The 27996-nt window shown below is 43.4% G+C and overlaps 1 protein-coding gene across 9 annotated transcripts in view; it reads right to left on the bottom strand.

Annotated features, from left to right (window-relative positions):
- DAB1 (DAB adaptor protein 1) overlaps positions 1–27996 on the bottom strand; it is a 773228-nt gene that overhangs the window by 247109 nt on the left and 498123 nt on the right. For all 9 annotated transcript variants that reach the window (XM_037043158.1, XM_037043159.1, XM_037043157.1 and 6 more), the window contains one exon: positions 19230–19431. In XM_037043158.1, the coding sequence (XP_036899053.1) occupies positions 19230–19296 (67 nt within the window). In that variant the 5' untranslated portion in view covers positions 19297–19431. The remainder of the gene's footprint in view (positions 1–19229; positions 19432–27996) is intronic.

Raw genomic sequence — 27996 nt, 5'->3', positions numbered from 1 at the left:
ACTGCCCATGTTCGCCATGCTCAGAAGGGGCAGAAGCAAGATTCAAATCCAGGTCTCTCTGCACTAGAGCTCTTAATTACCATTCATCCTCGTTCATTCATTCATCCAACAAATACTTACGGGGCTCATGCTACGTGCCAGGCACTGGTGGAGGTGCAGATTGCAGGGCAATGGTCACAGCAGTGCCCCGGTGGAGCAGACACTCTCAGTGATGACACCAGTGTGGGTGACAGTCCCTGCACTACTACTCAATGAGTATCTCAGTGCTCGGCACCACCCTAGGCCCTATCACACTGCTCCTAAGTGGAAGGCCGGTCGGAACATCACACCTGTGCTGTCTCCAAGACTGTCGCAGGTGTCCAAACCATCCACTGTAATGGGTAGTGCCAGGGGTGGGTGGGGTTGGTGGTGCAGGTATGGCGTGGGCCCAGGCTCTGGAAACTCTCATTCCAAAACCTTCAGGCCACTTACCCAAAATAAACTGAATGCAAAAAAAAAAAAAAAGCTAAACCCAAAACACCTCTGTAAGCCTTTTCCAAGAAAGGTTAAACCTGACACCTTCCCGTTGGTTTAAGCAGCTCCAGAGACGTGGGCTGAAGCGCTGAGTGAACAGGTGCCAACTCAGCTCATTAAGTCCCCAAGGTTTTCATCTTCCCCGGGCTAATTGGCATTAATGCTCGGGGTGCCGGATGGCCATTAAGCGGGTAGCTGCGGAAGGCTCTTTAAGATGCAAAACCTAAAGGAGTGTGGGATCAAAGACACAGACCACGGCAGCACATGAAACGCGGCCGCCCAGCTCTGCCTCGGTCCCAAGCTGATGCTTGCTGCCGGTCCACCACACCTTGGTGGGGGTGGGGGGTGGGGACAACTGGTTTCTGGAAAAACATCTGTTTCCTGTTGCCACCAGGAGTGCTTCTCATTCTGCAGTGCTATTATTTGTCTGTTTCCCCAATGATACTCAATTCATAAACATTACTAAGTACCTACTATGTGGCAGGAAGTGGTCTATAGGCAAGGTTTGCAAAGAGAAGCTGGATCCGGTCCCTGTCCTCAGAAGGCACCATTGGGTGGGGAGGCCGATGTGGGGTTGGGGAGAGTGCAGCATATCATAAGAGCTACTGTAACCCTAACCCATGCCCAGAGTCCAAGTAGCCCAGGGGAAGGCCCAACTATCCTTGTTCAGCTGGGTCCAGGAAGGCTTCATGGAGAAAGTGACATCTAAGCTGAATCTTTTCGGTAATTGTGTCTGTTCAGTCCGTGCCTGACTCCTCTGCAGACTGATCCCCTCCCGTGATTCACAGGCTGGGCTGTAACACCTACCGTCATGGTCTGTGTCCCTAATTCTGGAATGACCACGATCAGAGCTAGGCTGAGCTTTGCAGATTCTCTTTGCCCCCAAATATGGAATTGAGACTTTGTCAACTCAGAATGGAGAAGCCAGTAAAGCAAGCCCATGAGCACAGTGACCAAGACGAGACAGGCTACAGAAGGGGAGAGGCAAAAAGCAGGTCTAGACAAAGCAAAGGGAGACAGCTCTGGAGGGAAGAGAGGGGGATGTGTCAGCGCCTGGCCCTCCAGTGCCAGGCTTCAGGTCCTCAGGAGGCCCAGCCTCCCAGATTGCTTCTTTTATGAGGGTTCTATTCCAAGCAATGAATGAATTTGGAGGAAGGCCAACTGAGCCCGGAGCTGTAAGTAGCATGGTGTGTTTAAGGACAATCAAGTAATACTAGACTGCTAAGTGGTATTAGCATTCTGCTTCCAAGAGGACAGGAAAGATACAGCTGGTGTCTTCCCACCACCGCCACCCCAAGAGCAGAGCCAGGCCATGATGGGTACACGAGTCAGCCATGATACAAGGGCTTTGGTTTTCCCACAGTAGCAAGAGCAGCAGACTAGCATCTCACCACATATACATGAAACACCATGCTTGGGGCACTTACGTACATAATGTCCTTTGGTCTGAATTTGCTTCCCAGGAGATGGATCCCATCACTCCTGTTTTACATGTAAGGAAGTTAAGGCTTACAGATGTTAGAAGTTGCCCAAAGTCATATGGATTAATTACTAAATGGCAGACCTGTGACCGATCAATTTGTGATTCGGAAGACAGTAACACAATCACTAGGTTACATGCTAAGAACACTTGCCTGCCTGGTGGTTGTGAGGGTTCCCAGAGTTGACTTGAATGAGGACCCATGCACAGTGGCCATCAGAAAGATATTCAAGAAAGCTGACTTGCTGACTCCCTGGCCCTCCTGGCATTGGTGAGCGGGCTTCACAGGGTGGGCATTCCCCTTTTGTTTGTATGGGAAGAACACTGGGTACTAAGAGGGCTTCCTTCTCCAGCTATCAACCCAATAGCTGCTTATGGTTCCTTTTGTAAGGCTTTGCAGGATGTTAAAGGGCAAAATAGCCTGGGGATTGCTGGTCTAACTCTCTGTGACTTCAATAAACACCACCTTTAACCCACATTTGCCCACCTTTGCCTGAGGGACACAGGGTAGCATGGGGAGAGGAATCTGAACTGTGAGTTTGAACCAAATGGCGGCAACCTGACGAAGTTAGAGAGGACATCTCATTGCAACCCAATAACGTTTAGGTATCTTGCTCATCAGTTTGGTTCAATGTGGGGAGCATGAGAATGCATCTTGCAGACTTCAGACTGCAGAAAAACAAGCTGGCTGAAGGCCCCGAATGTTGCACTCAGAAATCCATCTCCATGCCTGCACCAATGCCATGCCTCCTACAGGCTGTGACCAGACAGGCACGGTTGAGCGGGACAGGGACTCAGGCTGGTCCATTCCCATGAGACACAGGGTTCCTTTGATGAGCAACTTTGGTTCAAGGACTGCACAAAGGCCTTATCTAAGATGCGTCCACCCACACTTTTCCTCCCCCTCCTCTTTCATTCTGGGTCAAACCTGTATTGCTATCTGATGGCTTCCCTGGCTTCCTTCGGCTCCCTCCACATTTCTTCTCCAGGGTGGGAGAAAGACTTTTCAACTCCTCATGCCTATGTCTGGTTGGAATCCCACCAGCACTGGATTCCCCCAGCTGCTTTGGACATTGCAGCCTGGTAACCAGAGGCAAAAAGAAAGAGGGTCAGCCTCTTGTTAGACATGGAAAAGCCTGACATAATGGATGTAGTGGACCACATATTAAATGTGGGTCCTCCAGATGCCAATTTCCCCCCATTAACTCTCATCACTGAAGTTCCTGGGTATCACAGACGTTTTCTGAAATGTACCAACCTCTGCAGCTGGCTTCAGTAGAATTGGAAGGATGATTTTACCCACAGAGACAGATAATCCTTCAGCTTTGAAATGGAAGATCATTAATGCTTTGCCAATCTACTTTGATCCCAGAGAAAATGGACTGAGAACAGAAGGTGATTTCAAGATGTAAAGCCACCCCTTCTAACCCAACCTGCTAAAAATTAAAACTGAGCAATGCATAATGAGATGACTTTTCAACCTGTCCTCCTTAGGAAATAAAGATACGAAATAAACCCCAAATTTTCTTACTGAAAATAGAAGCTAGCGCGGTGAACAGAGTTCTAAGTCAGAAGCTGGAGCACCTTCACTCACTCAGCTTTGGGCCTGGAGCGTGAGTGATCCCCACCTTCCTCTTGGAGAATGCAACTTACTATCATCTTATATAATAAGTTATGACCAAGAAAACACCTAGAACAGTGCCTGGTAAGTCGTAAGTGCTCAATAAACATTAACTCTCATAATATTACTAATAATAGTGTCATTATCATTTGGTTTATCCTGCCAATTAACTGGTAACAATATCTTGCAAATTTTCAGGCCCTCGGTGAATGTTTACTTTATCTGAATCTAAAACCATGGGCTTCAACACTTTAAAAGAAGTGACTAATGTAAGTTTCTTTTTTTTACGAGGCCTGGAAAGGGAAGGAGGAAGAAGAGAACTGATATTTAAGTAAGGTCTGGGGTAAGGTATTTGTCTTCATTTTCTTTGAGGATCTCTATTGCATTTTCTGTTTGATTGCAAGCAGCTCTGATCCTTCTGATGGATATATGTGCTGTGCTCTCAAGAAGATGAAGCGGGAAAGGGAGGGAAAGGATAAAACTCTGCGCACGCAGGTAATGATGAATGCCAAGGACAGAAAATTTCCAGTAGACCTGGTCTATAAATTGTCGTTTAAATTTGCAATTTAAAAACACTGTCTGGCTTTTTGATTTAGCTGACTGTATATGGAAGACAAATAATGGAATCCTAATAAGCAATGTTTAAATGACATCTCCAGTCTCCCAGGCAGAGAGGGCGGCAAGAAGAATTCTCTGAAGAGAAAATAAATCTACCAAGAATAGGAAAGATGACCAGAACTAAATAGTTGCACTAATCACTTGATGACAGATACCAGAAAGACGTATTTCTGGCTGTTTAAAATTCGAACCCTAACAGATGAAGGAGAGGTTATCAGCTGAAACCGCCCCCAACTCATTGTGAGAGGACAAAACTGAGCTCCCCTTTTACATTTCATCACATTAAAGCAGATGAACCAAAAAATCAAGGCACCACAACAACATATTAAAGTTGATAAGCTGAGGTTAAAAAGGTTTGAACTGCAAAAAAATCACTGGAGCTCAGAGGCACCCACTAGCAAATCTAATTCTAATGCTGTAGCAGAGCGGCAGCCCCCATGGGCAATACCCACAAAGGGGAGTGCGCCCCAAAGCCTGGGTTTCTGCCCGCTGCAGGAAGCAAGGCAGGATCTTCCCTGCCACAGGATACAGGAGGGAACTGCGACTGCAGTGCAAGGATGAAAGAGAATGGATCAGTGACCACTGAAAGCAGCTCTATAAGCCACAGCTGAGGCAAAACTGGCACATTGGGGAATGGACCACTGAAACTGGCAACAATGGCAGACGGGCTGGGAGAGAGGTTTGGTGAGTAAAAGCTAAGGAAAACTGGATCACTCAGGTTTTTTTTAAAAAAATGATACTCATAAAAGTTTATAATGACATAGAAATAGCTTAAACTGTGCGGTTTAGTAAAATGTGTTATGCGGAATTAAATACGCAGTAGGATCAAAGTAGAGTGTATGTGTTTGCATGCGTGTGTGTACATACTTATGGGCGGGAACATTTTTTAAAAGATTGAAAGAGAGCATACCTGAACGTGAACTGTTCTCACTGAAAGCCAGAATATGACTTCAGAATCCTCCACATAGCACTTGAAGCAGCCGTTAAAATCGGCCAGCATTAACAAATTACACGAAATCTATTTGCCATCTATAACTCTGAGAGCAGGAGGAGAAGCCGCAGTAATCATCATTTTAAAACATTAAAGGAAAACTAATGGAATATAAATTACTGATTCTAGGAAAATACAGGCCAAAGGCCAAAGAATTACCTAAGTAATATAGGCTATTCTATTGTTCAACAAATGCTTAATGAGCACACACTGTGTGCTTGGTCCTATGCATAATAGGAAACAAATAAAATGTGTGTATAACTTGAAGGGGCTTTTACTCTAGCAGAGCGGGGAGCAAGTTGCTGCCAAGCAAATTTCTAATTTGCTGGTCTTCCTTTTCACTGGAGAACAGGGTGGAATTTATTTTTCACAACTAGGTTTTTAAATTAATAGGCAGACGATATGTAAATGATAGAAGATATTTCACAAAGTATCCATTCAACAACAACAAAAAAAATAAAATAAGTCTGACCTCCAAGACTATATTTTTTACATCTCACAGCCTCCTGGATGTCCTTGGATACTTGGCTCTCTTTGCTCTGGGATTTCAACTTATTGCAACAAACTATAATTGCTTCTTAGTTGCCTGTCTTTCATATTAGATCTTAAATTCCTTAAGCCCAGGACATGTTTACAATCTTCTGTGGCCAGCACTCTGCATTGTTTCAGAAAATGCTCAAAAATGGAATGAAGGAGCCCTGGCTGGTGTAGCTCAGTGGATTGAGGGCGAGCCTGCGAACCACACGTTCTCAGTTCGATTCCCAGTCAGGGCACATACCTGGGTTGCAGGCCAGTTCCCAGTAGGGGACTCACAAGAGGCAACCATACATTGATATTCCTCTCCTTCTCTCCTTCCCTTCCCCACTAAAGATAAATAAATAAATTTAAAAAATGGAATGAAGGAAAGAAAGAAGGAAAGAGGGAAGAAGGAAAGAAAAGAAGGAGCTCAAAGAACGTCACGATCATTACCCAGGCCCCTGACAAAACTGATTTGTGCTGACAGTTCTTGATTTGACTAATATTTCTTGAATATTTACATGGGCTAAAGGTGGCAGCAGGCACCCTCCTTCACATTTGCATTTGGTTTCTATTTCTGCTATTTTGAACTTCCACCAGGAGGTTATTTATTAAAGCTACTATGGATGGCAAAACACAGAGACTCTGAAATCAGACTCCGTAGGCTCAAAACCTCACTCTGTCCGTTTGTAGTAGGCTACTGACTCTCTGGAATTCCAGGTTTCCACATACACAAGTGAAATGTGAAAACAAAATGAGATTAAATATTTAAAATGCCTGCCACACCATAGGTCTTCTTCTGCCTATAGAAATGGTTTCATTTCGCACAAACTTATATCACATGCCTTCCACCATTTAATCACAGCTTCAGCCGGACCAAAAGCCAGGGGGTATGTGGCTAAGATAGTGGGTACAAGTTCCACAGAGCCTCATAAAGCCAGGACTAAAAGGGACCTTTGCTCCATTGCACATTTCTCACCTGCTATCGTGCATCAAGTTACTTCCCTAAGTCCCACCTGATTCTAGCACTCGTGGCTATCCATCACCGCTTCAGTAAGACATCCAACATCTTTAGCACACACTTCCATACCGCTGTTAATAAGGGATACGAGGATGATCATTCTCCCAATGATAGGGGTCCTGATCCTTTTTAGGATCACACAATAAGGACATTTTTCATTGTTGGAGATAATTCCCCTTCCCGTGCACATTTGTCAAAGGCAGTTTCCCACAGTCCCGTACATCATTTTGAAATACATGATAAGATTCAGGTCTGCTATTCATCATCTGCTAGGCTTCTTCCAACGCGAGCTCCTGCATGGCTTTTCCTGCCTTTGGTTTAATGATCAGATTTCAAGTTCTCCCGAGAGCAATAGTGCCAGGCAGGGATGGCTGAAAGACCCAAGTGACAACAGTCCCCAAACTGAGGGAAGTGAATCGAGGATGATACAGAAATTCTTTATAAAAGTAAATTGCATGCATAGCTACTACTTTACAACAGGAACCAGACACCTAGGAAATGAGCTTTTGCTGAGGTTTTATTCCGTGGCCACTGCTGAGAAACAGCATCATGAGGCATTTAGACCTGAGTTTAAAATGTCCTGTTCTTCCATCTACAAGATTGGTGACCTTAAACTTATTTTGAGTTTATCCGAGTGTATTCCTTTATCTGAAAAATGGGAGTATTATCAACCTCATACATCTCTTGTACTCTCTGACTGCATTTAGAAGTCATGTGATTAGGGTCATTTCCCATTTTCCCCACTGACAACTCTAAATTCTCCTCCTCCCAGCATTGAGAGAATATAAGGATGCACGAGCCTCAGCCCCCGGTATCAAGTCTCTACTTAAGACTCACCTAGCAAGGAAGAAAGGTATATAAGTACAATCCTAAGTGATGGGAGAAAGAAATAAAAGCTTTGTCTGGATCATATTTTTTAAAACAATATGCCGACAGTCACGGGGAAAGGAAGGCTGAAATCAAATGGGCAGAAGGGTGTGCCAAGGAAGAGCTTCACCCAACTGCCATCTAAACTGGGTCTCGGAGGCTGGGGGGTGGGGGCCTTGACAGACAGATAACAGACAGGGGGATGTTTTTCCCAGGTTGAGAGGACAGCTGAAGCAAACTCACTCATGTTCAGGGAGGGTCAAGCACATCCGTGTGTTCAGAACGGGCCAGGTACATGTAAGGCACACGCCCCACTGGCTGAGTGGGTGAGTGAGACAGAACAGCAGGGCCGCTCCGGGCGTACACGTGGGTTCTGGGCTTACGGCACCAACTTTGTCTCACCTCTCCAATGTCCAGCTCCCCATCTGTGAACTGGAGAGTTTAAAAAAAGAAGCGACCTCAAGGGGTTGTTCTGGTTGAAAAATTACTGTAAACATTTGAATATGTCACCTGATATTTTGTAATTGCTGACAGACGGCAGCTACCTTCGATGCCAGCATCTTCATTATCATTTCTGATGTGGGGCTGCCAACTGGAAGGTGAAATAGGCTGCTTATAATATTCATAGATTACAAGCATTTGCAACATGGGAGTGCTTGTTCCAAACTAAGATCTAGAAATGCATTTTGATTCACTCCCAGTCAAAATCCTTCCAATCCACCTACCGTATTTTTCGAACCATAAGACGCACCTAGGTTTTAGAGGAGGTAAAAAGGAAAAAAAATTTGGAGCAAAAAATGTGGTAAAATATTTAATAACATAAATAACATAATATTTCACCAATGTAAATGTAAACGGAACTCAACAGCAGCATTAACAACCATTATTCCTCCCAAACGGGGGCTGGGCAGGGGGATGAGTCTTACAGTCTGAAAAATACGGTAGTCTTTATTTACCTTTGTATGTCTGAATAATTGGCATCCTTGAGAAGGGAAGTGGTTCCTTCTCAATCACGTGGAGCCACTGTGTGTGACAACACCCCACATGCTGCAGACAAGGGAGATGAAGAGAGAGGACCCCTATGCTTGTCCAACTAACTCCCCTTCTAATCCACCATATTTTGTCATCATTCCTTTCTCTTGCTGAGGCCATCTCAGCCTCGTGGTGCTATTAGTAGAATCTCTAGGAAGACGTTTTTCAGTGTGCACACTACTTCATACTTGGTGAGAGGACACATCACTCAGGAGGGACCAGCTTAGACCAGGGCTAAGCACGCGGACAGGCGCAGGGGTCAAAGAGATCTAGATGCAAAGAGTTCTCTGTAGTTGCAAGTTGCATGGCCTCGGGAAAGCAGTTCACCCCTCTGAGCCTCGGTATGGGAATACTCGTGTAAAGGCTGGTTTCAAGCTTAGAGGAGATAACATGAACAGGCATTATTTCCTCTTTCACCTCCACTCCACCCTCTCCTTTCCCTTTGATCTACATGTGCTCGCTTGATGGACTGCAGAAACGCTCAGGCTTGCAACTCACGTACCATGCCCATCCTAGAAGCTGTGTTGCAACGGGAGGGGGTTGCTGAAATGCCAGCACACCTGGGCACATCATCTGCTCAGCAAACCCAGAGATAATAGAACCCCCTGCTCTGGGGCACTCACTGATTATCTGCAAAGACGAAGCTCTCCTACCCCATGAAGGAGTGTAGCCTTACCTGAATCACAGGACTTGGAGGGCTCTTGTGCAGGGCTTTGTTCTCCCCAACATCAAAATTCAGGCCCAGCCACTTCCAGAGGCAGCACACTGAGCTTAATGAAGCAGTGGGATGAACTAATATGGCAAATCTTACAGCTCTTACCACCAATATGGCCCACATCATGCTGAATTACGGCACCAGACGGGATTGGACACACATCACAAAATGAGAAATTGTTCACAGAATGGAGGAATTTTCTGTGCAACATGATATGAATCTCCAGAGCCAGCATTTAGGGGAGATGTCAGTGTTTTTAAATTTTCTTTCCCTATGTGCAAATCATTCTCCCTCATACCTTATAATAATTAATTCAACAAATGTTTATTGAGTATCTACCATGTGGGTGCTGTGCTAGGAATTCATAGCTAATTGCAAACACTGAGAACTAAGCAAACGATTATAGGAAAAATGTGGCAAGTGTGATGATTTGAATAAGTATAGGATGTTATAGACCCCTCACAACTCCAGTCAGGTGAGGCCTTGTTAACATAAGTTCCTTTATTAACTCATTTATTCACTCAACAAACCCACATCTGCATACCCACATCTTTTAAGTGTGCTCAGAGGAGCATGCAGAAGGAAGTGAAGTGCTTAACAAGACAGACATGGTCCCTGCATTCACAGAACTCTCAGCCTAGTGAGTGATAAAGAGGACTAAAAGGATAGTTAAGACAATGTGTTGGCATGAGCAAAATGAGGTGCTTTGAGAGCACACAGATCAGTCATAACCTGTGACTGGGGGTCATAAAGGTGGGTTGCAATGAATCACCAAAGCATTTCTGGGAAAAGTCATATTAACTTTAAACTAAAGCAAAAGTGGAATAAGCTGTGAAAATAATAATAAAAAACATATTCCCAGAAGGAAAAAAAAAGCACTTGCAAAATTCCAAGTGTGAAAAATCACATGGTAGGATCAGGGAACCAAAATTACTTCAGTTGAGCCACAGAGCGGAGAAGCATCATGGAAGAGCAGCGAAAGGGGTAACAGGGAAGATAAGGAAAGGCCAGACCAGACAGGGTTTCTCGGAAGCCAGATAAGCAGTGTGGACTTTATCCGGGGGTAGTAGGAGCTTCCCTTTAATGAGAAGTGTCAAGAATAGCTTGGAGATGGATAACACTGAAGACACGCCTCTTAGGGGGGTGCTAGGATAAGCCAGACAACCTACACCACCTTCAGGAGAGGGGCAGCGGAGACAGAGAGAATGATGGGTTTGAGAGATATTTAGGAGATTTCAGGGGCAGATAATTGGTGATTAATTAATTGAGGGCATTTTGAAGCTCCAAGTGTTAAAGATGATGGCCCAACTCAATGGTTGCTGAGTACTGAAAGATGACCTGGAGTTAGTTAGTCAAGTGAACAGGGTGAGGAAGACCTGGGACCTAAAGCTTAGTGTGGCTCAGTGTGGCAAAGTGACCGAAAAGGTGACAGAGACAAGATGTCAAAAGGTGTGCTTGGTGTGTTGTCCTGTGTGGTGTGCTGCTGGAGTTATAAAACAAGTTCAAGGGGGAAGCGAGGTGTGAAGCAGGACTTGAAGAAAGGCCGAGCTCTTGTGAGTCAGACCAATGAGAACAAGGCCCTGAACAAAATCATCAATGAAACCTGAAATGAGTTTCTCTTCATGAAATGACCACAACGAGTGAGGTGCATGTACTCAGAGAGAACACAGAAGTCTCTTCCAACCACAGATCTGGCAGCCAGTCTTACCATTAAGTAAGAACTTCTTGACCTAAAACAAGACTCCTTCCCTCCCAAACCCTTCAGCCCAAGAGCTTTATGGATCAACCTCAGAGAAATTTATGTAGCCTTGTAATTAAATCCTTGATTTTGAATTCCCAAAGCCTGCAAATCACAGAGTGGGTAAAGAGTGATTAGCTCTCTGAGCTCCAAACCCCAGCCAAGACAGAATGATGCCATAAATTTACACGTCGTGGCTAACCTGCTTCCATCCCCACCCCCTAAAATCAGTGGAGCCCCTATAACTGTTTTCATGTGCTCCAACCCCAATCACAGCACAGGGTGGACCCAAAAGAATGCACTAAGGGGAACCAGCACAGACTTTCATACAGGGAGGACTCTGTGCTTTCTAGCTCAGGCAGACAAGCCGTGTGACCTGGGAAAATCTCGGCATCTCTCTGAACATTACTTTCTTATGCGTTCCGTAAAGTGATGTAACCTTTGTGCTCATTAGAGACAATTTATCTAAAATGGCCAGCATGCAGGAAGCACACAATAAATGATGGCTATTAATTAATGTTTGGATCTTGACAACACGGTCCATTTTCCTCAGTATTCCCTGTCCACTTTCCCTGTTCTTGTTCTTGAAACAAGCAGCCATTTGAAGATGGGCCAGTTTTTTCTCACTGGCTGATTAGCCCATGCAGCTCTGGGGAAAAGGGTCCCTTCGACCTCTCTTCCCATCTAGCAGTTAAGAGAAGTACTGCCTCTCAGGGCTGGCAAGACAGATGGGGAAAAAGAGAAAATTTCCTTATCTTGAGTCCATGTACAGAAAACTGTGTTGGTGTTTTGTTTTTGTTTGTTAATGTTCACCTGAGGATATATTCACCAATTTAGAGAGGAAGGGAGAAAAAAAACATCAATGTGAAAGAGAAATATCAATTAGTTGCCTGCTATACATGTCCTGACCTGGGTTTGAACGCACAACCTACATACATGCTGTGGGGGGGGGATTGAATCTGCAACCTTTCGGTGTGTATGGGATGAGGTTGTAACCAACTGAGCCACCTGGCCAGGGCAGTGTGATGGGTGTTTTACCTTTTTGACCCATGTTATCTTTATTACAATACTTTGAAATAGGTACTGGTATCCCAATTTTACAGGTGTAGAATGTGAGGCTCAGAAAGATTAAGTAGCAAGTCTGAGACACGTAAGTTGAAAATGTGCTGAGCCTTGACTCTGACTTAATGTTACCTATTTCTAAAACACAAGCTCCTCCCAGAGTCTTCAGTGTGAAGAAGAAGAAAGAAACATACCTAGAGGTTCTTCCTAAGAACAGAAGTTGTTTGAAACCTGCTGAACTGAAGTAACCCCAGCCAGGGAGTCATCCCTGGGTTCCAGTCCTGACTCTGTCACTGAACAACTAAGTGACTGTCGTCATGTCATTGTCCTCTTAAGACCCCATCTGTGAGAAAGAGGTTCTGGCCAGCTGCAAACACTAATCTCTAATAACCATTTATGTACTTCATCTTGTAGAGAACCCACTCTACAAGCCTGTATGTTTCAATGCATACAGGCTTTCAGAGTATTGTGTTACTCAAGTTTATTATGATGGAAACTACTTGCTTTTGGTCAGAAAAAAAGTGAAAAAGGTTTAAATAAGAACTTTCTTTATTATAAGAAACTAGTACTATTTAATTAATAAGTAAAAATTTGGGCCCTGGCTGGTGCAGTTCAGTGGATTGAGCGTGGGCCTGCAAATCAAAGGATCACGGTTTGATTCCCGGTCAGGGCACATCCCTGGGTTGCAGGCCAGTTCCCAGCAGGGACACATGTGAAGCAACTATACATTGGTATTTCTCTCCCTCTCTCCTTCCCTTCCCCTCTAAAGATAAATAAATAAAATCTTTTTAAAAGAAAAAACATTTTGGCCCTGGTTGGTGTGGCTCAGTGGACTGTCGGCCTGTGAACCAAAGGGTCCCCAGTTAGATTCCCAGTCAGGGCACACGTGTGGATCTTAGGCCAGGCCCCCAGTAGGCAGCACATGAGAGGCAACCACACACTGATGTTTCTCTCCTTCTCTCCCTCCCTCTCTTCCCCTCTGTCTAAAATAAATAAATAAAATCTTTAAAAACATGCAAAAAATAAATTTGGGGTCAAAATTACACCAATTTTATGAATAATAATAGATTGAGAATAAATAAAAGTTGCAAAGTAGAGGAGCAGAGGAACTGTGTCCGTAGATAGTTCCAAAGGACACAATTGTTTTCAGGGAAGGAGGAGGCCTACAAAAACCCTGAGCCTCTTGAGGTGGAAGCCCAAGAACCAACTGGAGTCAGAGCGACCCCTTTCCGGTGTCGCTGTCCCCCCAGAGCACTGAGTGCCGCGGGGACTCCCGCCAGGGCTCTAGGCTGGGGTCGGGTAAACATCTGTGGACAAAAGAACTAAGTGAGTCATTAATGCCTCCTCTATGTTTCAAATTTGGCCAAGCAAATATAATTTCTATATCCATTTAGTGCCCGAGGAAACTAAAGCTCAAGAAGTGGAAGTGATTGGAGAGCGAGGAGTGAAGAGAGCGGTGGGCCCTGGGGGATGCACCCAAATCCACGGTCCGGGCTGACCTCCGGCTGCCGGCTGCCTCCCCTGCAGCACAAGAGCAGTGGACAGAAGAGACGCCACAGCAGCTCCCCACCGTGGGTCCGATCAAAATTCACAGGGCCCGGCAAAAGTAAGGCCTGCTTGAGGGTGGTTGGTAGGGTAATGATATGGGTGTAATAATTTACAGTTTTATTTTGAACATTTCACCCAAAAATGCCATATGGTGTGCTTGAGTGTGATATTGTTATATTACAGAATTACAGGCTTATGATTTTGTAATAAAAAGAGAGGTGTTATTTGTGCCGACCTTGTATATATTTTAAATGCATCTCCCAGGACTCCAAGGATCCAATGGGAGAATGAAACAACATATATGAAACTTCATATGCTCCTAAGTGAAAGGCCACCATGAACAGGGATTATTTTTCCAGGCTGACTGACTAGTTCAGGATCAAGAGCCTGCATATGGCAGTATTAAAACCATCCCTTAACAAAAATTGACCGAAATTTTGAAAGAAACCTCCAAAAAGTTTCACAGCTTTTGAGGCCAACAGCCAGGGTTCCAGCTCAGTGTGATTCAGCCCCAAAGCGAAGGCGGCCACCACAGGAGTGCCAGCGTCTCCTGGGCCTGCCAGAGCCTTGACCCTGGCAGCTAAATCTTTCTGGGAGGAGATAACAAAGAAGTACGGTGTTGTTGTTAACTCACGATTCTTGGGGATAGCTCTAATGGACACAAAGAAAGTAAGTAAGTTTATTTCTAGGTGGTTCTAGAAAATCAGGAGACAACACTGAATGGTGATTTCAGAAGGAAAGGGCTGAAAAACTAACATGGCCAAGCCAGTGCTGTGGTACAGATTCCAAGCTGGCCCTTTACCCATGAAATATCCCTTGCTCTTCTCTTGACAAGTATTACACACACCCTGAAAGACGAGGCTCGAAAAGGCGCAACACCCATCTCTGGTTACAGAGCAGATGAGGAGAAGAGCTAGTATTAAAAACCAGGTCTGGCCCTGACCAGTGTGGCTCAGCTGGTTTCAGTGTTTTCCTGGAACCGAAATGTTGCAGGTTCAATCACCAGTCCAGGTACCTACAGTTCTTGGTCAGGGCACATACAGGAGGCAAGAAATCAATGTTACTCTCTCAAATCAATGTTTCTCTCTCCCTTCTTTTCTCCCTACTGCTATCTCTAAAAGCGATGAAAAAATATCCTCAGGTAAGGACTGAATTTAAAAAACAAACAAACAAACAAAAACGGGTCTGTCTGGCTCCAAAGTTCATGCTCTTTCCACTACACTGAGCTGCCAGACTGTGCGGACGGAAACTGCCCAGGCACTGCCCTCAGAGACGTCCGCCTCTGCTCAGGACGGGACCCATTCCTCTACCGCACGGGCTTCTGCAGGGCGGCCTAAGCCGGAATTATAAGTAACAAGAACTGTGTCAACTGTGTCTCCCCTTTGATGGCAGGTAACAAACCTGAAAAAATACTTTCTCTACTTCCAGGTCTCTGTCTAACTCCGCTCCTGGAATATGCACCATTTGACAAGCTCTCTGCGCAGTGACACAATCCAATAAAAACAAAATGAAGAAAACAACTTCATCTCTCACTACTTTCATCCTTTCCTTGTTTAAATTGTGAACACTGCAGTTATGGCTCATACGTGGCCTGTCTAGCAGCTCATTTTATGGTGGAACATGCCCCTGTGTGACTTGCATTTAAAGTGGTCTGACTTGGTTCCAGTGGCCTGGGTTGAGAATCATGGTGAGAGGTTCGTGGGAAATTCTAAAGGACCTCCGAACTTCCTTCAAGCCTCTTTCTCACAATACATGACCCATGTTGTGAGGTATTCTTCTTTTAGGAGACAAAATATCTGCCCCAGAAACTATCTGGATTTTGCCCAGAAGGGAAAAATAAACCTCTTCTAGTCTGTAACACAATGGAATAACATGAGAAATGTCTGTATGATATAAAGTCCAAAACAAAGCAGGACATAAAATTGTATGAGTAGTAGGAACTCAAACATCTTGAAAAGGTCAGTCCAGAGGGAGGTAACTTAGAATGTTTAATAGTGGTTACTTTTGATTAATAGGATTATGCATACTTACTGTGTCTTTTATAATTATTAGTAACAAGCATGCATAGCTTTTATAAAAAGTCAAATTTAAATCACTAAACAGAATATATATTGTTTTTCCAGAAAGAGGCCTCAATATTATTCAGTGTTTCCTCACCACTGAAAGCATTATATAAACTTTGACTAATACCAGGCACAAAGACTATTCAAGAGAAAAAAAAGTTAAATATTAATCTTGTTGATAAATACAGATATCAAAATTCTAAGTAAAATATCAAAAAATCAAACCCACATATCAAAAATAATACAATATGAACCTGAGGTAGAATTTACCTCATAAATGAAGATTAGAAAGTCTGTCAGTGAAATCCACCACCACAAGGCAAATTAAAATAGTAAAAATGTGCATTGAAGTAAATATTGAAAAGCACATGATAAAACTCAACATGCAAATTTAAAATAAAAAAATGCTCCCTGAAAAATGATAAGTGAAGAATCTTTAGAAAAAATTAAATACCACACAGGTAATTCAGAAGCATTTCCATTAGTTTCAGGACAAGATAAGGACACCTACTACCATTAAGTATTGTATTGACAGACTTAACCAATGCAGTAAGACACGAAAAAGATGTCTGAAGGACTGCAGAGGAGGACAGAAACTTACTTACAGGGTTATGTATTGCCTCCACAGAAAATCAAAGAGTTGAAGAAAGTATTAGGAAGAGTTTAGCAAAACAACTATATTCAAGACTAAAGATCAATGTATAAATTGTTTTCTTTTAAAATTCCACTTATTTTGGCCCAGCTACCAATATCTGTTTAATGGAATATTGACTACTCCATAGACTAAACTGAAGAATAAGAAATAAGTTAACCCTATTACCAGAACATTCTCTCTCTTGCTTCAATGTATGTTCATGGTGCCTCGGGCCAGACACATATATCAAAAGAATAAATGCCCTGGCTGGTGTAGCTCAGTGGATTGAGTGCTGGCCTGTGAACCAAAGGGTCACTGGTGCGATTCCCAGTCAGGGCACATGCCTGGGTTGTAGGTCAGGGCTCCAGTAAGGGGCACATGAGAGGCAACCACACATTGATGTTTCTCTCCTTCTTTTTCCATTTCCCACTCTAAAAATAAGTAAACAAAATCTAAAAAAAGAAGAATAAAGATGGTTTATCACTGTTGCATAATTACAAACAATTTTTAAAATCTTGCTCTGGGACCAATCAGCTGTATCCTTTTTAAGATCCCTTGGCTCTACAATGGGATAAGAGAAAATAATGTACGAGGAGGATGGTGATGATGAAGATAAGGAAGACAAAGAAGAGGAGTGGGGTAAAAACAGAATGAGAAATAGAGAAAAGAAGTGAGAAAAGGGAAAAGAAGACAGACGATAGAAAAGGAAGGGGATGAGAAGAGGTAAGGAGAGAATGAGGGAAGGGAACAGGGAAAAGGAGGAACAAGCTAAACTTTGTTGAGTCCTGAATATATGCCAAGGACTATACTGGGTGTTTTATTTGCCTTATTTCAATTAATCTTCATAGTGAGGCTTTGAGGTCTATATTATATTCTCATTCTATAGGAGAGAAAACTGAGGCTCAGAGTGGGAAGCAATATTCTAACGTTCTAATATTCTAATATTTGCACAGCTAGGAAATTAGTACAGTGAGAATATGACTGAGATTGACCCCCCAGACTCCATGGTGTTCTCCATGAACCAGAGGACACTCCCTGCATATATATTGTGCTGACTTTAGAGCTTCTTAAACTCTGAAGATGAGAAGGATATAAAAAGGTCACCTTCACACTCCCATTCCAAATCCTCAATTAAGCCAATGTCCTGAAATCCTAAATCCTCTCTTTAGAATACTTCTGGTTTTGCATGCTAAAATTAAGAATGGAAAGATGTGCACTAAGATACAATTTTTAATGCATTAAGCATTCAAGAGCGCAAGCTTAGTGGAAAGGTTAAATTTGAAGAAAAAATATAATTTGTTGGTTTGCACTGAAAAAAGTGTTTAAATTCTAGTACATGCCAGGATTTGCAATTTTTTTTTCCATGCAGCCGTTCTCCCAAAACCTGTTCGCTCACCTACTTGCTTTGCTTCTATTATGCTTAGACTACAATGCATAAAGAACAAGGTTTACATTAAGTTTTAGGGAATAAAATACACTGCTTCAAAAATATGTGTTTCAAATAAATATCTAAAGCAAAATTTATAGTCCTTCCTGGGGTTTTGGCTGTCCAAAAGTGGCATATGTATTACATTTACGTCCCTTGTTTCCAGAGAATGTCAGAGCAATGCCACCACAAAACATGACAGGGCAGACACAGAAGTCACAAACAAATCACTGCCTATACAAAGCAACCTGGGGCATCTGGGTTTGCAAGCCCATAGTGGCCAATTTCAAGACCTGAAATAGAGCTCTATCAATCCTCCTCCATGCAGCTGAGAAGACAGGGGAGGAAAAGAATTGAAACCATGGGAGAAAACACACACACACACGCGCACACACACACACACACACACACACGGAGAAGTTGCTTGGATCCAGTTACAACAGGGAGACACTGAAAGGGATGGTCATAAAGCAGTCGGACCAAATACTTCAGGAAACATGAAAAGGGATGGAGTTATTATCACACAACACATGCCAGTCTTCGTTACCAGACATCTACGTGCCTTCCCAGTGACAGCACTTTCTGAGTGTTGGGAGGGAAAGGGTGAATGACAGGTCCAGGTCTGGAGGGGAGTACAGCAGAGTTGACAAACAAAAACACAGGAAATTTTCAATAAATTGAGATGCTAACAAGGTGCTACTGAAGCAAAACAAATCCCTGATTTAAGGCATAAAGAAAGCCCCACCCCCACCTCAGGAGATACCACCTAAGCTCAAACCTGAACAATAAGGAGGAGTACAGCTAGAAAAAATGGAGAGAGGGGAAAGGATTTCAGGCTGAATGAACGAGAGTCCATGGTTCTCAGAGTCTTTGGTTCTCTGAACCAAAGGCATCAGCATTATCTGGAACTTGTTATAAATGCAAAGGTTCAGACCCCATCTTGGACCTAGGGAGCCCAAACTGGAATGAGATTGGCAATGTCTTTTCACAAGCCTTCCAGGTGACTGGTGAAGCTGGAGTTTTGCGAAGCACTGGTCTATGCAAAGGTCAACTTCAACAGACAGAATGAAGGAGGGTAAACAGGGCTAAAAGGGGCAGGAGGGGCACGGTTGCTCAGACAGAGATGTTGCTGGAGGGAGAAAGAGAAGGTTTATCAGGAAGGGCTTCATATGTTATGAAAAGAATTTTGGATTTTACCCAAAGAATAATGGAGAACCATTAACATATTACACTATGAGTAAAAAAAGAAAACACCCAATAATGCTGGTGACTTTTTAAAAAACATAAGCAACCACAAAGATAGATGACATATCATGGCATAAGCAAAAAATCATTGTCCTGTCAGACAAGCAGCCATAAAGAAAAAGAACACAGTCACCCCTACCTTTCTTTCTGGAGTCTTTCTTGGCGCTGGTTTTCACAGCTACTTGAAGTTCTGTCTCAGTTGACATCCTACTAAATCCTTAGTCCACTGCACACAGATCCAGGGCCTCGGCCAGGCTCATGGAGGACTCCTCTCCAAGAGAATGACTCCTCCCTTCAGAAATGACGCCCCGAGCTGCACATTTCATTCACTCCTCCGAATGCTGCAAATCAAGGGAAGAGAATAATCACCCCTTTGAAGTTAAAATCGAGAGGCGGGGGAGGGGATAAACGTCCAAACAGACGAAAACAAGAAAGTCTTGGTCTCCGTGTACAAACTGCTCGCAGGAGTTCATCGGGCCCCTCGCTGATAGGGGTCACAGCCAAGGGAAGGAGAGGCCTAGCTGCAAAGCTGTTTCTCCAACTAGGAGCTCAAAATGCATCTTCGGAAGTCTGGGTTTTCAAGAAGGGCAAAACCCAAATCTTTGTTTTCCGTGTTTCTTAATTTCAAGCACCAGATACCACCCAGAGAATAAAGCCAAGGCCCGTTCCCTGGGCCTCCCCATGCAGGCCCTTCCGATGCTGGGGCACCCATCCATTAGCCACGCTTGAGCAGAGCCTGGGCAGCTAAAGCAGATCCTGGAGAAGCGACCTGTGATCTGTCCCTCCCTGGCCAGCATCAGAGGGGACATGGAGGGGACATACAATTGGGCTCCAAGGGTATGGCGACCAATGGGACTGAGCACCTTTCAGTAAGCTAATTTTTATGTGAGCTTTCCCCCCAGCTGTAAGAGCAGATAAGCATTTACTGTGGAGAGGAAGAGAAGAGAAGAGGGGAAGGGAGGGGAGGGGAGGGGAGGGGAAAAAGAAAAGAGGCAGGCAGACATACATTTCATTCATTTTTCCTTTAATATATATGCATCACACACTGCTGGGTACTATTAAGTTCAGACACTTTGCTGGGAAGAGATAATAATGATAATACTACCACTTCAATTACAGCTTGTATTTACTATGCACTTACTATGTTCTATGCCCTCAGCTACAGCTTCACATACATTATCTCATTTGATTTCATTAAATTGAATGAATGTATTCCCTGTGTCAAGTCAACAGTCTTTCCCAGGGACTACCTGACAGTTATATCTGAGAGTTTAGTTGAAAATAAGCATTTCATTAGTTCTCCAATTTTAAATAATATTAAGATAATATTGTACTATAGCTTAAGCTGTCAAGGCTCTGATCAAGTTTGGCTGATCAGGCTACTAGAAATGGATCTTCAGTCTGTGCAGCCAATTCTGAGCTCCTCCCATAGACCCAAGGACTGTTCCATCTGAAAAGGCTCAAACCTCCTAATCGTGATAACTAACGATGGCTTAACTAGCCGTCTAGTATAAAAACCATGTAAAATTACACTAAGGTTTAAACCTGGGGAAATAGCTACCTTCTCCAAAGATATCTGGTTTGTTTGTTTTTTTTAACAAGCTTTTTTTTTAAAGACACTAACCCTGAATGAAAGTTGCCTGCACTAGAGGACCTAAGGTTACATCTAAGGAAAATGAAAAATTATCTCCCCAGGATGAGGTCTATAAAATTACAGGAAATGAGGACTTTTCTTGCCACTGTTGTGCCATCTGTCTGCCCCACGCCACTAGCCTAACCTCTGCCATCCCCAAAAAGACTTCATTCCATGAGAGACAACAGTCATACATGGACACAATCAACGTTAATAATAATACTTTTCATTTTGTTATAACAGCTATCTACTGAGGCCCAGCAACCATGCAGGCCATGTCTGCCGTGTCAAGGCCTGATCCCTGCACTCCAAGAAGCTCAGTCCAGCAGAGGTGGCAGTCACGTAAAGGACTGCAACACACGGGACCAGAAGGAAAACGGGCAGATACTTAGCATTCTGGGGCACAAAGGACCAACTGTTCACCTCTGCTTGGAGGAGTCAGCAGAGCTGCACACAGGGTAGGAGAAGGAAAACGGGCAGATACTTAGCATTCTGGGGCACAAAGGACCAACTGTTCACCTCTGCTTGGAGGAGTCAGCAGAGCTGCACAGAGGAGAAGCCCTACCCTGTGAGATCCTGAAGAGGGATGCTTCTGCCCAGCGGATGAAGGAAAAGGACCAATGGATTCTCAGTAAATGCATGTAAAATGAATGAATGGTTGTTTCAGGCAGAAGGACCAGTGTGTACCAGGAGGCTTGAAATCAATAACAAAACTAAGAAAAGGAATCGTAAGTCTAGCAGGGAGGTGATGTACTCTTTCATCTTCCCCAGTTTTCTCCTGTGTTACCTGTCTGCAGAATGTTTCAAGTCTATATTGACGTTCTATTGACACCCGCTCAAGCTTCAGTTCAAAGATATCTCAGGCAGAGAGGTGTTCTCACCCCTCTGTGAAATGGAACCTCTCCCTATTTATGCTGTGGTCTTATGTTTGCCCAGCTTTATAGTTTGAGTCACCTACAAGCAATGTGATACTGAGGAAGTTACTCAACCGTTCTTTGCCTCAGTTTCTCTATCTGTATAATGGGAATCACAACATCAATTTCATAAAGCTGCTGTACAAATTTAAGTGTGATCACATGTGTAACCTGCTTGAAAGAGTGCCTGGCACATTACCTGGCAAGACTTGGTAAATATTAGGCAGTAATAGTTTCTAATGTTAGTGGCTGAAGACCATGTGGCTGGTATATGCCCATAGTCCATATTATCATCACCTTCCTCTTACAGAAGTGGAGACTAAGGTTAAATCTGCTTTCTAAGGACAAACTGCAGGAAATAACAGAATCTAGCTAGTCGCATCATGCTGGCCTTGCCCACAGTAGGTACCTCATCCAAAAATACAAAATAAGATGAAATATATGGATTTTACACAATTTCAGGAAAAGCAAACTCCAACCCTGTTTTCCATATTCCTTATTTTGAAGTTCTAGATGGCACCAGAAAATACAGCAAAAGCATGTTTCTGGAGCAGCCCCATGATGGCATTTGGACAGCGGGGCTGGCCCATCCTTCAGCCAGGTCTAACCAGAGCCATCAAAGTCACTGTATAAGCGAGACTGGCTTTGGGCACCTCCCTCCTCTTCAGCGTTAAAGCCACAATACAGCACCTGTCCCTATTCTGCAGCTATCTCCAGCATCACTTGTTTGACAAAATGGGATTGTGTTCAAGTGTTATATGCATTACTTGTGATTTTCTGAAGTACATCCCCGTAGCATAATGAAAGGAAACCAGCATCATCTTGAATAAAAACTTAAATAAGGAAGCTGCAGCACAAAGAACGTACCACGGCCGGGACCCTGGCATCCCCTTTTAATTTTCCAAAAGCCAGAGGTTGGGCAAATGCTGTGAAGTTCTGTGAAATTCGTTTCTTTGTAATTAAGGAGATTAAAGTCCTCTAGGGCCAGAAACCATGTGACAACTCAAATCATTTTTCCCCAGCAAAAGCTGTGAAACCCTATCAGTTAAGTTCAGGCTCGCCTAGAATTTTGAAATGCTTCAATAATATTTCCTTGCCCCACACAATCTGCAGTAATTTAATATTCCTGAAGTGTGTCAGGTTTTTTATAATGAGCTCTTCAAATCTAAATGTGAATTATGTAACATTCCACTACAGACATTTCATCTAGTGAACTGCTTCTAAATGTAAAACCCATGTTCAAGGATTGGGGGTGGGGAAAACGCAGACCCACGAGCAGAGAAAACAGATGGGGCTTTAAAAATGAAAGTACAAAGGTTTCAGCAGCTGTAACAGAACAAATGCACACTAGAACACAAACTGGTCTGCTCTCTTCTCCAACCAGCCCTCCCCTCATACGATTCTGCAGTAAAAAAGCTAAGCTTTGTGAGGGCCCAGGACTTGTCAAGTACTACACTATCGGCCTCTCATGTATTATTCAATCCTTCACCCACTTGAGAGTTAGGTATTATCTCCATTTGACAAACGAGGAAAGTGAGGCACAAGCCAGTTTTGTGTAGCTTATCCATGGTCACATGACTCCTATGCAGCACAGGGTAGGGTACAAGTCACTCTTGTCCCTAACTTCAGTCAAAACCCTCCCACACGTCTACCGGCCGGTGGACAAATAAACAAACGGGTGGTGTGTCTATACCATAGAGCGCTACTCAGCCATAAAGAGGCAGGGAGCACTCACATGCTCCCCAACATGGAGAGACCTCAAAAGCATCTTGCAAATTGAAAGAAGTTAGACACAAAAGATCACATGTTGTATGACAGCATTTATATGAAATATCCAAAACTGATAAATCCAGAGTGACAGAAAGCAGACCGGTGGTGGCCAGGTGCTGGGGGAAGTGGGGAAGGAGGAGTCACCGCTTATTGGACACAGTACCTCCTTTGAGGGTGATGAAAATGGTTTGGAACTGGACAGGGGTGACGGTCGCACAACACCATGATCGTACAAAACACCACTGAAGGGGACACACGGAAATGGTCAGTGTTATGCTTTGTGAATTTTACCTGAACTTAAAAAAATGCCAAAAGACCCTTCTCACCAGGTCCTACACCCTGATTTAGTTAAGCCTCCTGTGATATTCTAAGAATACTACAAATTCCGATCTAAACTTAGGGACAACCCAGCTTTAAAAACAGATGAAAAGGAGGTAGTCTTCCCAAAACCATGACTCTGGGTTTGAATGGCAGCAACTGCATAGCTTGTAGGATACACGCCACTACCTCCGTATCCGGTGGTTGGGACACGTTAACCAGGTTCATCCAACCTACCGAGCACCCAAAACAGACCATTTACGGACATGGCACAAAAGTTTGCAACAGTGCAGAAGAGAAAGAAGCCTCAGTTTTCTCATCAGTTTTCTCGGTTTTCTCACGGGAAGATTTGGAAGGTTGGTGGGCTCTGGGTAATTCAGAAACCTAGCTTGATCTACAGCATTCCACCCTTCATGTAAGAAAGGAAGAGACATAACTCTACTTATCTTTACAAAAAGAAACACAGGCCACACAAACCAGAAGACAGTGAAGCTGGATTTGTACATGGGGAGACCCTGGGTGGTGAAGTGACCGGGTGACTAGGTAGAAGGTAGAAGGATACGGCCACTGCCCAGAGTGTAGCTTTTTGTATAAGGCCACATTTGGAAGCATATTAATGTTCCACATGCCCAAGAGAAAAGTACTTTTCAGATTATAAGACACACACCCCCAAATCTGGGAGGAAAATTTGGGGGCACGTCTTATAGTCTGAATGTAGCTTACCTGCCTTGCTGGGGGGGTGGGGGGGGGCAGCGGTGGAGCCGGGTCACAGGAGGCAGAAGCAGGGTTGCCACTGCATTTTACCTTCCAAATTTGATGGGGGGGGGGGGGGCTCATAGTCAGAAAAATACAGTAAGTTAATGGGGATGGGAAGTGGGGGGAAGGCTAAAACTAGAAGTGGACTGAAGCAAACTAATCCAATTGTATCTCAAATGAACTTCCTAAACACAGTCCCTGAAGGGGTGAGTGAGAAAGAACAAATCCAGATAATTTATAAACACAGAATTTGACTATTTACATGCAGTTTGGGGGCAGGGTTTGGTCATGGGGAGCTACAGACAAACCTCAATCTCTTCTCAGTTGACTTTTTTGAGGAGTATTATGGACAAAGCAATTACTAAACTATTTTAGATGTATAATAGGATTGAGCAGAGAAGTAAATGTTTGGACACTCTTGAGAGTTCAGGTTCTTGTTCTGGAAGAAGGGGCATTAAAATAAGAGGAAAGGGGGGAAAGAATGCTGTGCGTAGACTGCAAATTGGAGATTTCAGGGTGAACTTGTGGTTCATAAAAATGCATGCATCTGTGTGTGTGTGTACATGTGTCCACTAGCTCTGTCCATGGACTGGGTCTAGGAGCAAAGATACCCCAGCAGCAATGTGAAACCTAATACCTAGATTTGGGTTTGTAATACCATTCCCCAGTAAAGGAACAGGGGGGTTCTTGGAGAAACGGGTGATTCCACAGCTGGGGCAGGACAACTATAAGATGATCCTGAAATATCTTGTTCCCCAAAATGAGGGTGTGTTCTGAACAAACACAGCTGATGGGGAAAAGCCCCTCAGAGGGGCTCTCACTGTCTTAGCCTGGAACACTTTCAACACCAGTGTAAGTGACGGATGGTATCAAACAATAAACTGCTGAAAAAAACAGGAATCCATGAATCCATACTGATGACAGATAGACAAATACGGTACCAGGGGGGCTGACTTAGAGCGGAACAGGTAACCCCAGTAAATACAAAGGGAAGACTGGGACATAAAATTAACATTTTGCAGCCATCAAAATAAAGTTTAACCTGGCAAGAATCACCAAAAATGCTAAAGCCAGGGCAAATTTTGATGAAAAGCAAGACATTTGCAGATCTTAAAGTGTCTTCTCACTCACTATTTATAGCTACAAGGAAAAAATTTGTGATATACAGTGGGGAAATTGAATGACACTTCCCTTAGCTTATCAAAACGAACATGAACAAAGACGGGCAGATGAGTACCATGTGACACCCTGAGAAGAACATATCTCTATCATGTAGTATTCTGGCCAGGAATCTATTCATGTTATACTTTTAACAATGGGCGAAAAAGATTGTATTCTTGAAAAATCTAGTAATGAAAGACAAAGACAGGCTATAGAAATATTTTAGATTAAAAGAAACTAAACAGATACAACAACTAAATGCAATACCTGTACAGGATCTTGTACTGAAGAGGAAAAAATGCTACAAAGGTAATAATTGGGCCAACTAACAAATCTGGATATGAATGGATAAATTAGATTAAAATATTGTATCAACGTTAAATCTATTTAATCTGACACCTTTCCTGTGTCTATATAAGAAAATGTACATTTTTCTTGAGGAACAGTCACCAAGCATTTAGGACTAACAGGCTAAGATATGTGCACCTTACTTTCAAATGATTCAGGGAAAATCATACACATATGTCCATGTCCATGTATGCATATGCGTGTATACATGCATATACACAAAGAGGGAGAGAATACATGGATGATGAGGCAATAAGTGAATCCAAGTAGAGAGAATAGGGTACTTTTTGTATGTTCTTATGCTTTTTCCTGTAATTTTAAGATTGCACATTTAAAAATATTTAAAAGGAATGAAAAGCCTTGGTCAGCCCCTAGTACACAGACATGTGTAACAAAGCTAGTTCTGGCCTCTTTTCTTTTCAGTTCACACCCATCCCAGCTCCCTGGACAGCCTGCTTCCCAGTTCCCAAGGCCAGCTGAGTTTAAAATGAGTTCATGCTCGTCAGTTTTCATTACAGATTCTAACTTTACCCCGTATCTGCCTGGACTTTTTTCCTGAGCTCTGGGCTTCCTCTCCACTCTATGCCTCCACGCCAGGAATTTGCCTACTAAGACTGTCAGCTACTTGCCCCACAGATCACAGTATCCTCCTTTAATTACTTAGTGGAATTAATTAGTCAGCATTTCCTGGACCATCTCCCTCTGCATCCCTATGACTATGGCTTTAACTGGTCAAACTTTTTTTTGTTTGAGAGAGAGAGAGAGAGAGAGACGGGGAGAAATGTCGATTTGTTGTTCCATTTATTTATACATTCATTGCTTAGTTCTTGTATGTGCCCTAATTGAACCCACAACCTTGGCATATTGGAAGGACACTCTAACCAACAAAGCTACCCAGTCAAGACTTTTTTGTTTTTCTTTTTTTGTTGTTTTCCTTTCTTTCTTCCTTCCTTCCTTCCTTCCTTCCTTCCTTCCTTCCTTCCTTCCTTCCTTCCTTCCTTCTTTCCTTTTTATTTTGCTTTTCTTTATTTTTAATATGTCAAGGGCTACTGATCTGATCTAGCCCATTTGGAAAATGCCTAAAATTCATTCATTCTGCATTATTTGCTCCTTTCAGAGACAAGAAAATAGAAACAGTACGGTGTTGCTAGAACCCAATGGCAACATTTATTACAAGCTGCTGGGGGTGTGGAAGTCCAAATGCTGTAGGAACTGCTGCAGAATAATACTAAAAAATACTACATCTCTCTCTACGGTCAGTGCCCCACCCTCATAGTGACCGTAGAGCCACCACTAGCTTTGCTCAAACCCTTCAAGAAAAAAAGTACTTGCTAGAACACACTTCCGGCTCTAAAACTCTGCAGCCCACAGAGATGACGGATTAACAGCCTTACTGCAGACCCCGTCAGCGCTGTTTTGCCATAACCACGAATGTCAAGATAGGAGAGAAAAACCAGATTCAGAAGACATCTCTTGGTCAGAGAGCTCACCTTCACTACATTGTTTGTTGGTGGTGCTTACTTGACATTGGGAAAAAAGAAAAAGAACTTCAGGCCGTTTGGAGAAAGCTGTATGGAAAGACATTTTCAATAACAGGATAAAGTTAATAAATGAGTAAAACTTAAGTGAAAGGGAACAAAGAGCGTGAAAACGAAGGCGAGTGCAGAACAAGGACTGGGCATCCCCCAAATCCAGACGGTGGCAGAAGACAGGCTACAGACCCACCTCTGAGACACCTCGAGGCCGGACCAAAGAAGGAAATATGATTGGTTGCAGCTTTCACAAAGTCTGCGTTCAAAGTTTTTTTCTTCGAACCAGAAATGGAAACCAAAAGAATCTATGGGCTTTCATAAAATCAACACTCTGTGTTATCATGGGCATTGAAACCAACTGTTTCTACAAAAAAAAACCCAACAAAGAATTTTCAGTGTCCCTTCACTTATGTTGAGAGCATAATTTAGTACTAATGCTTTAAAGTGGGGTCAGACATGCCACCCAAGTCATTT

This window comes from Sturnira hondurensis, unplaced genomic scaffold (genome assembly GCF_014824575.4).
Source record: "Sturnira hondurensis isolate 20B ecotype Veracruz unplaced genomic scaffold, ASM1482457v3 Scaffold0004068, whole genome shotgun sequence".
In the NCBI taxonomy this organism is placed as follows: Eukaryota; Metazoa; Chordata; class Mammalia; order Chiroptera; family Phyllostomidae; genus Sturnira; species Sturnira hondurensis.
This window is presented reverse-complemented; position numbering and strand designations above follow the sequence as displayed.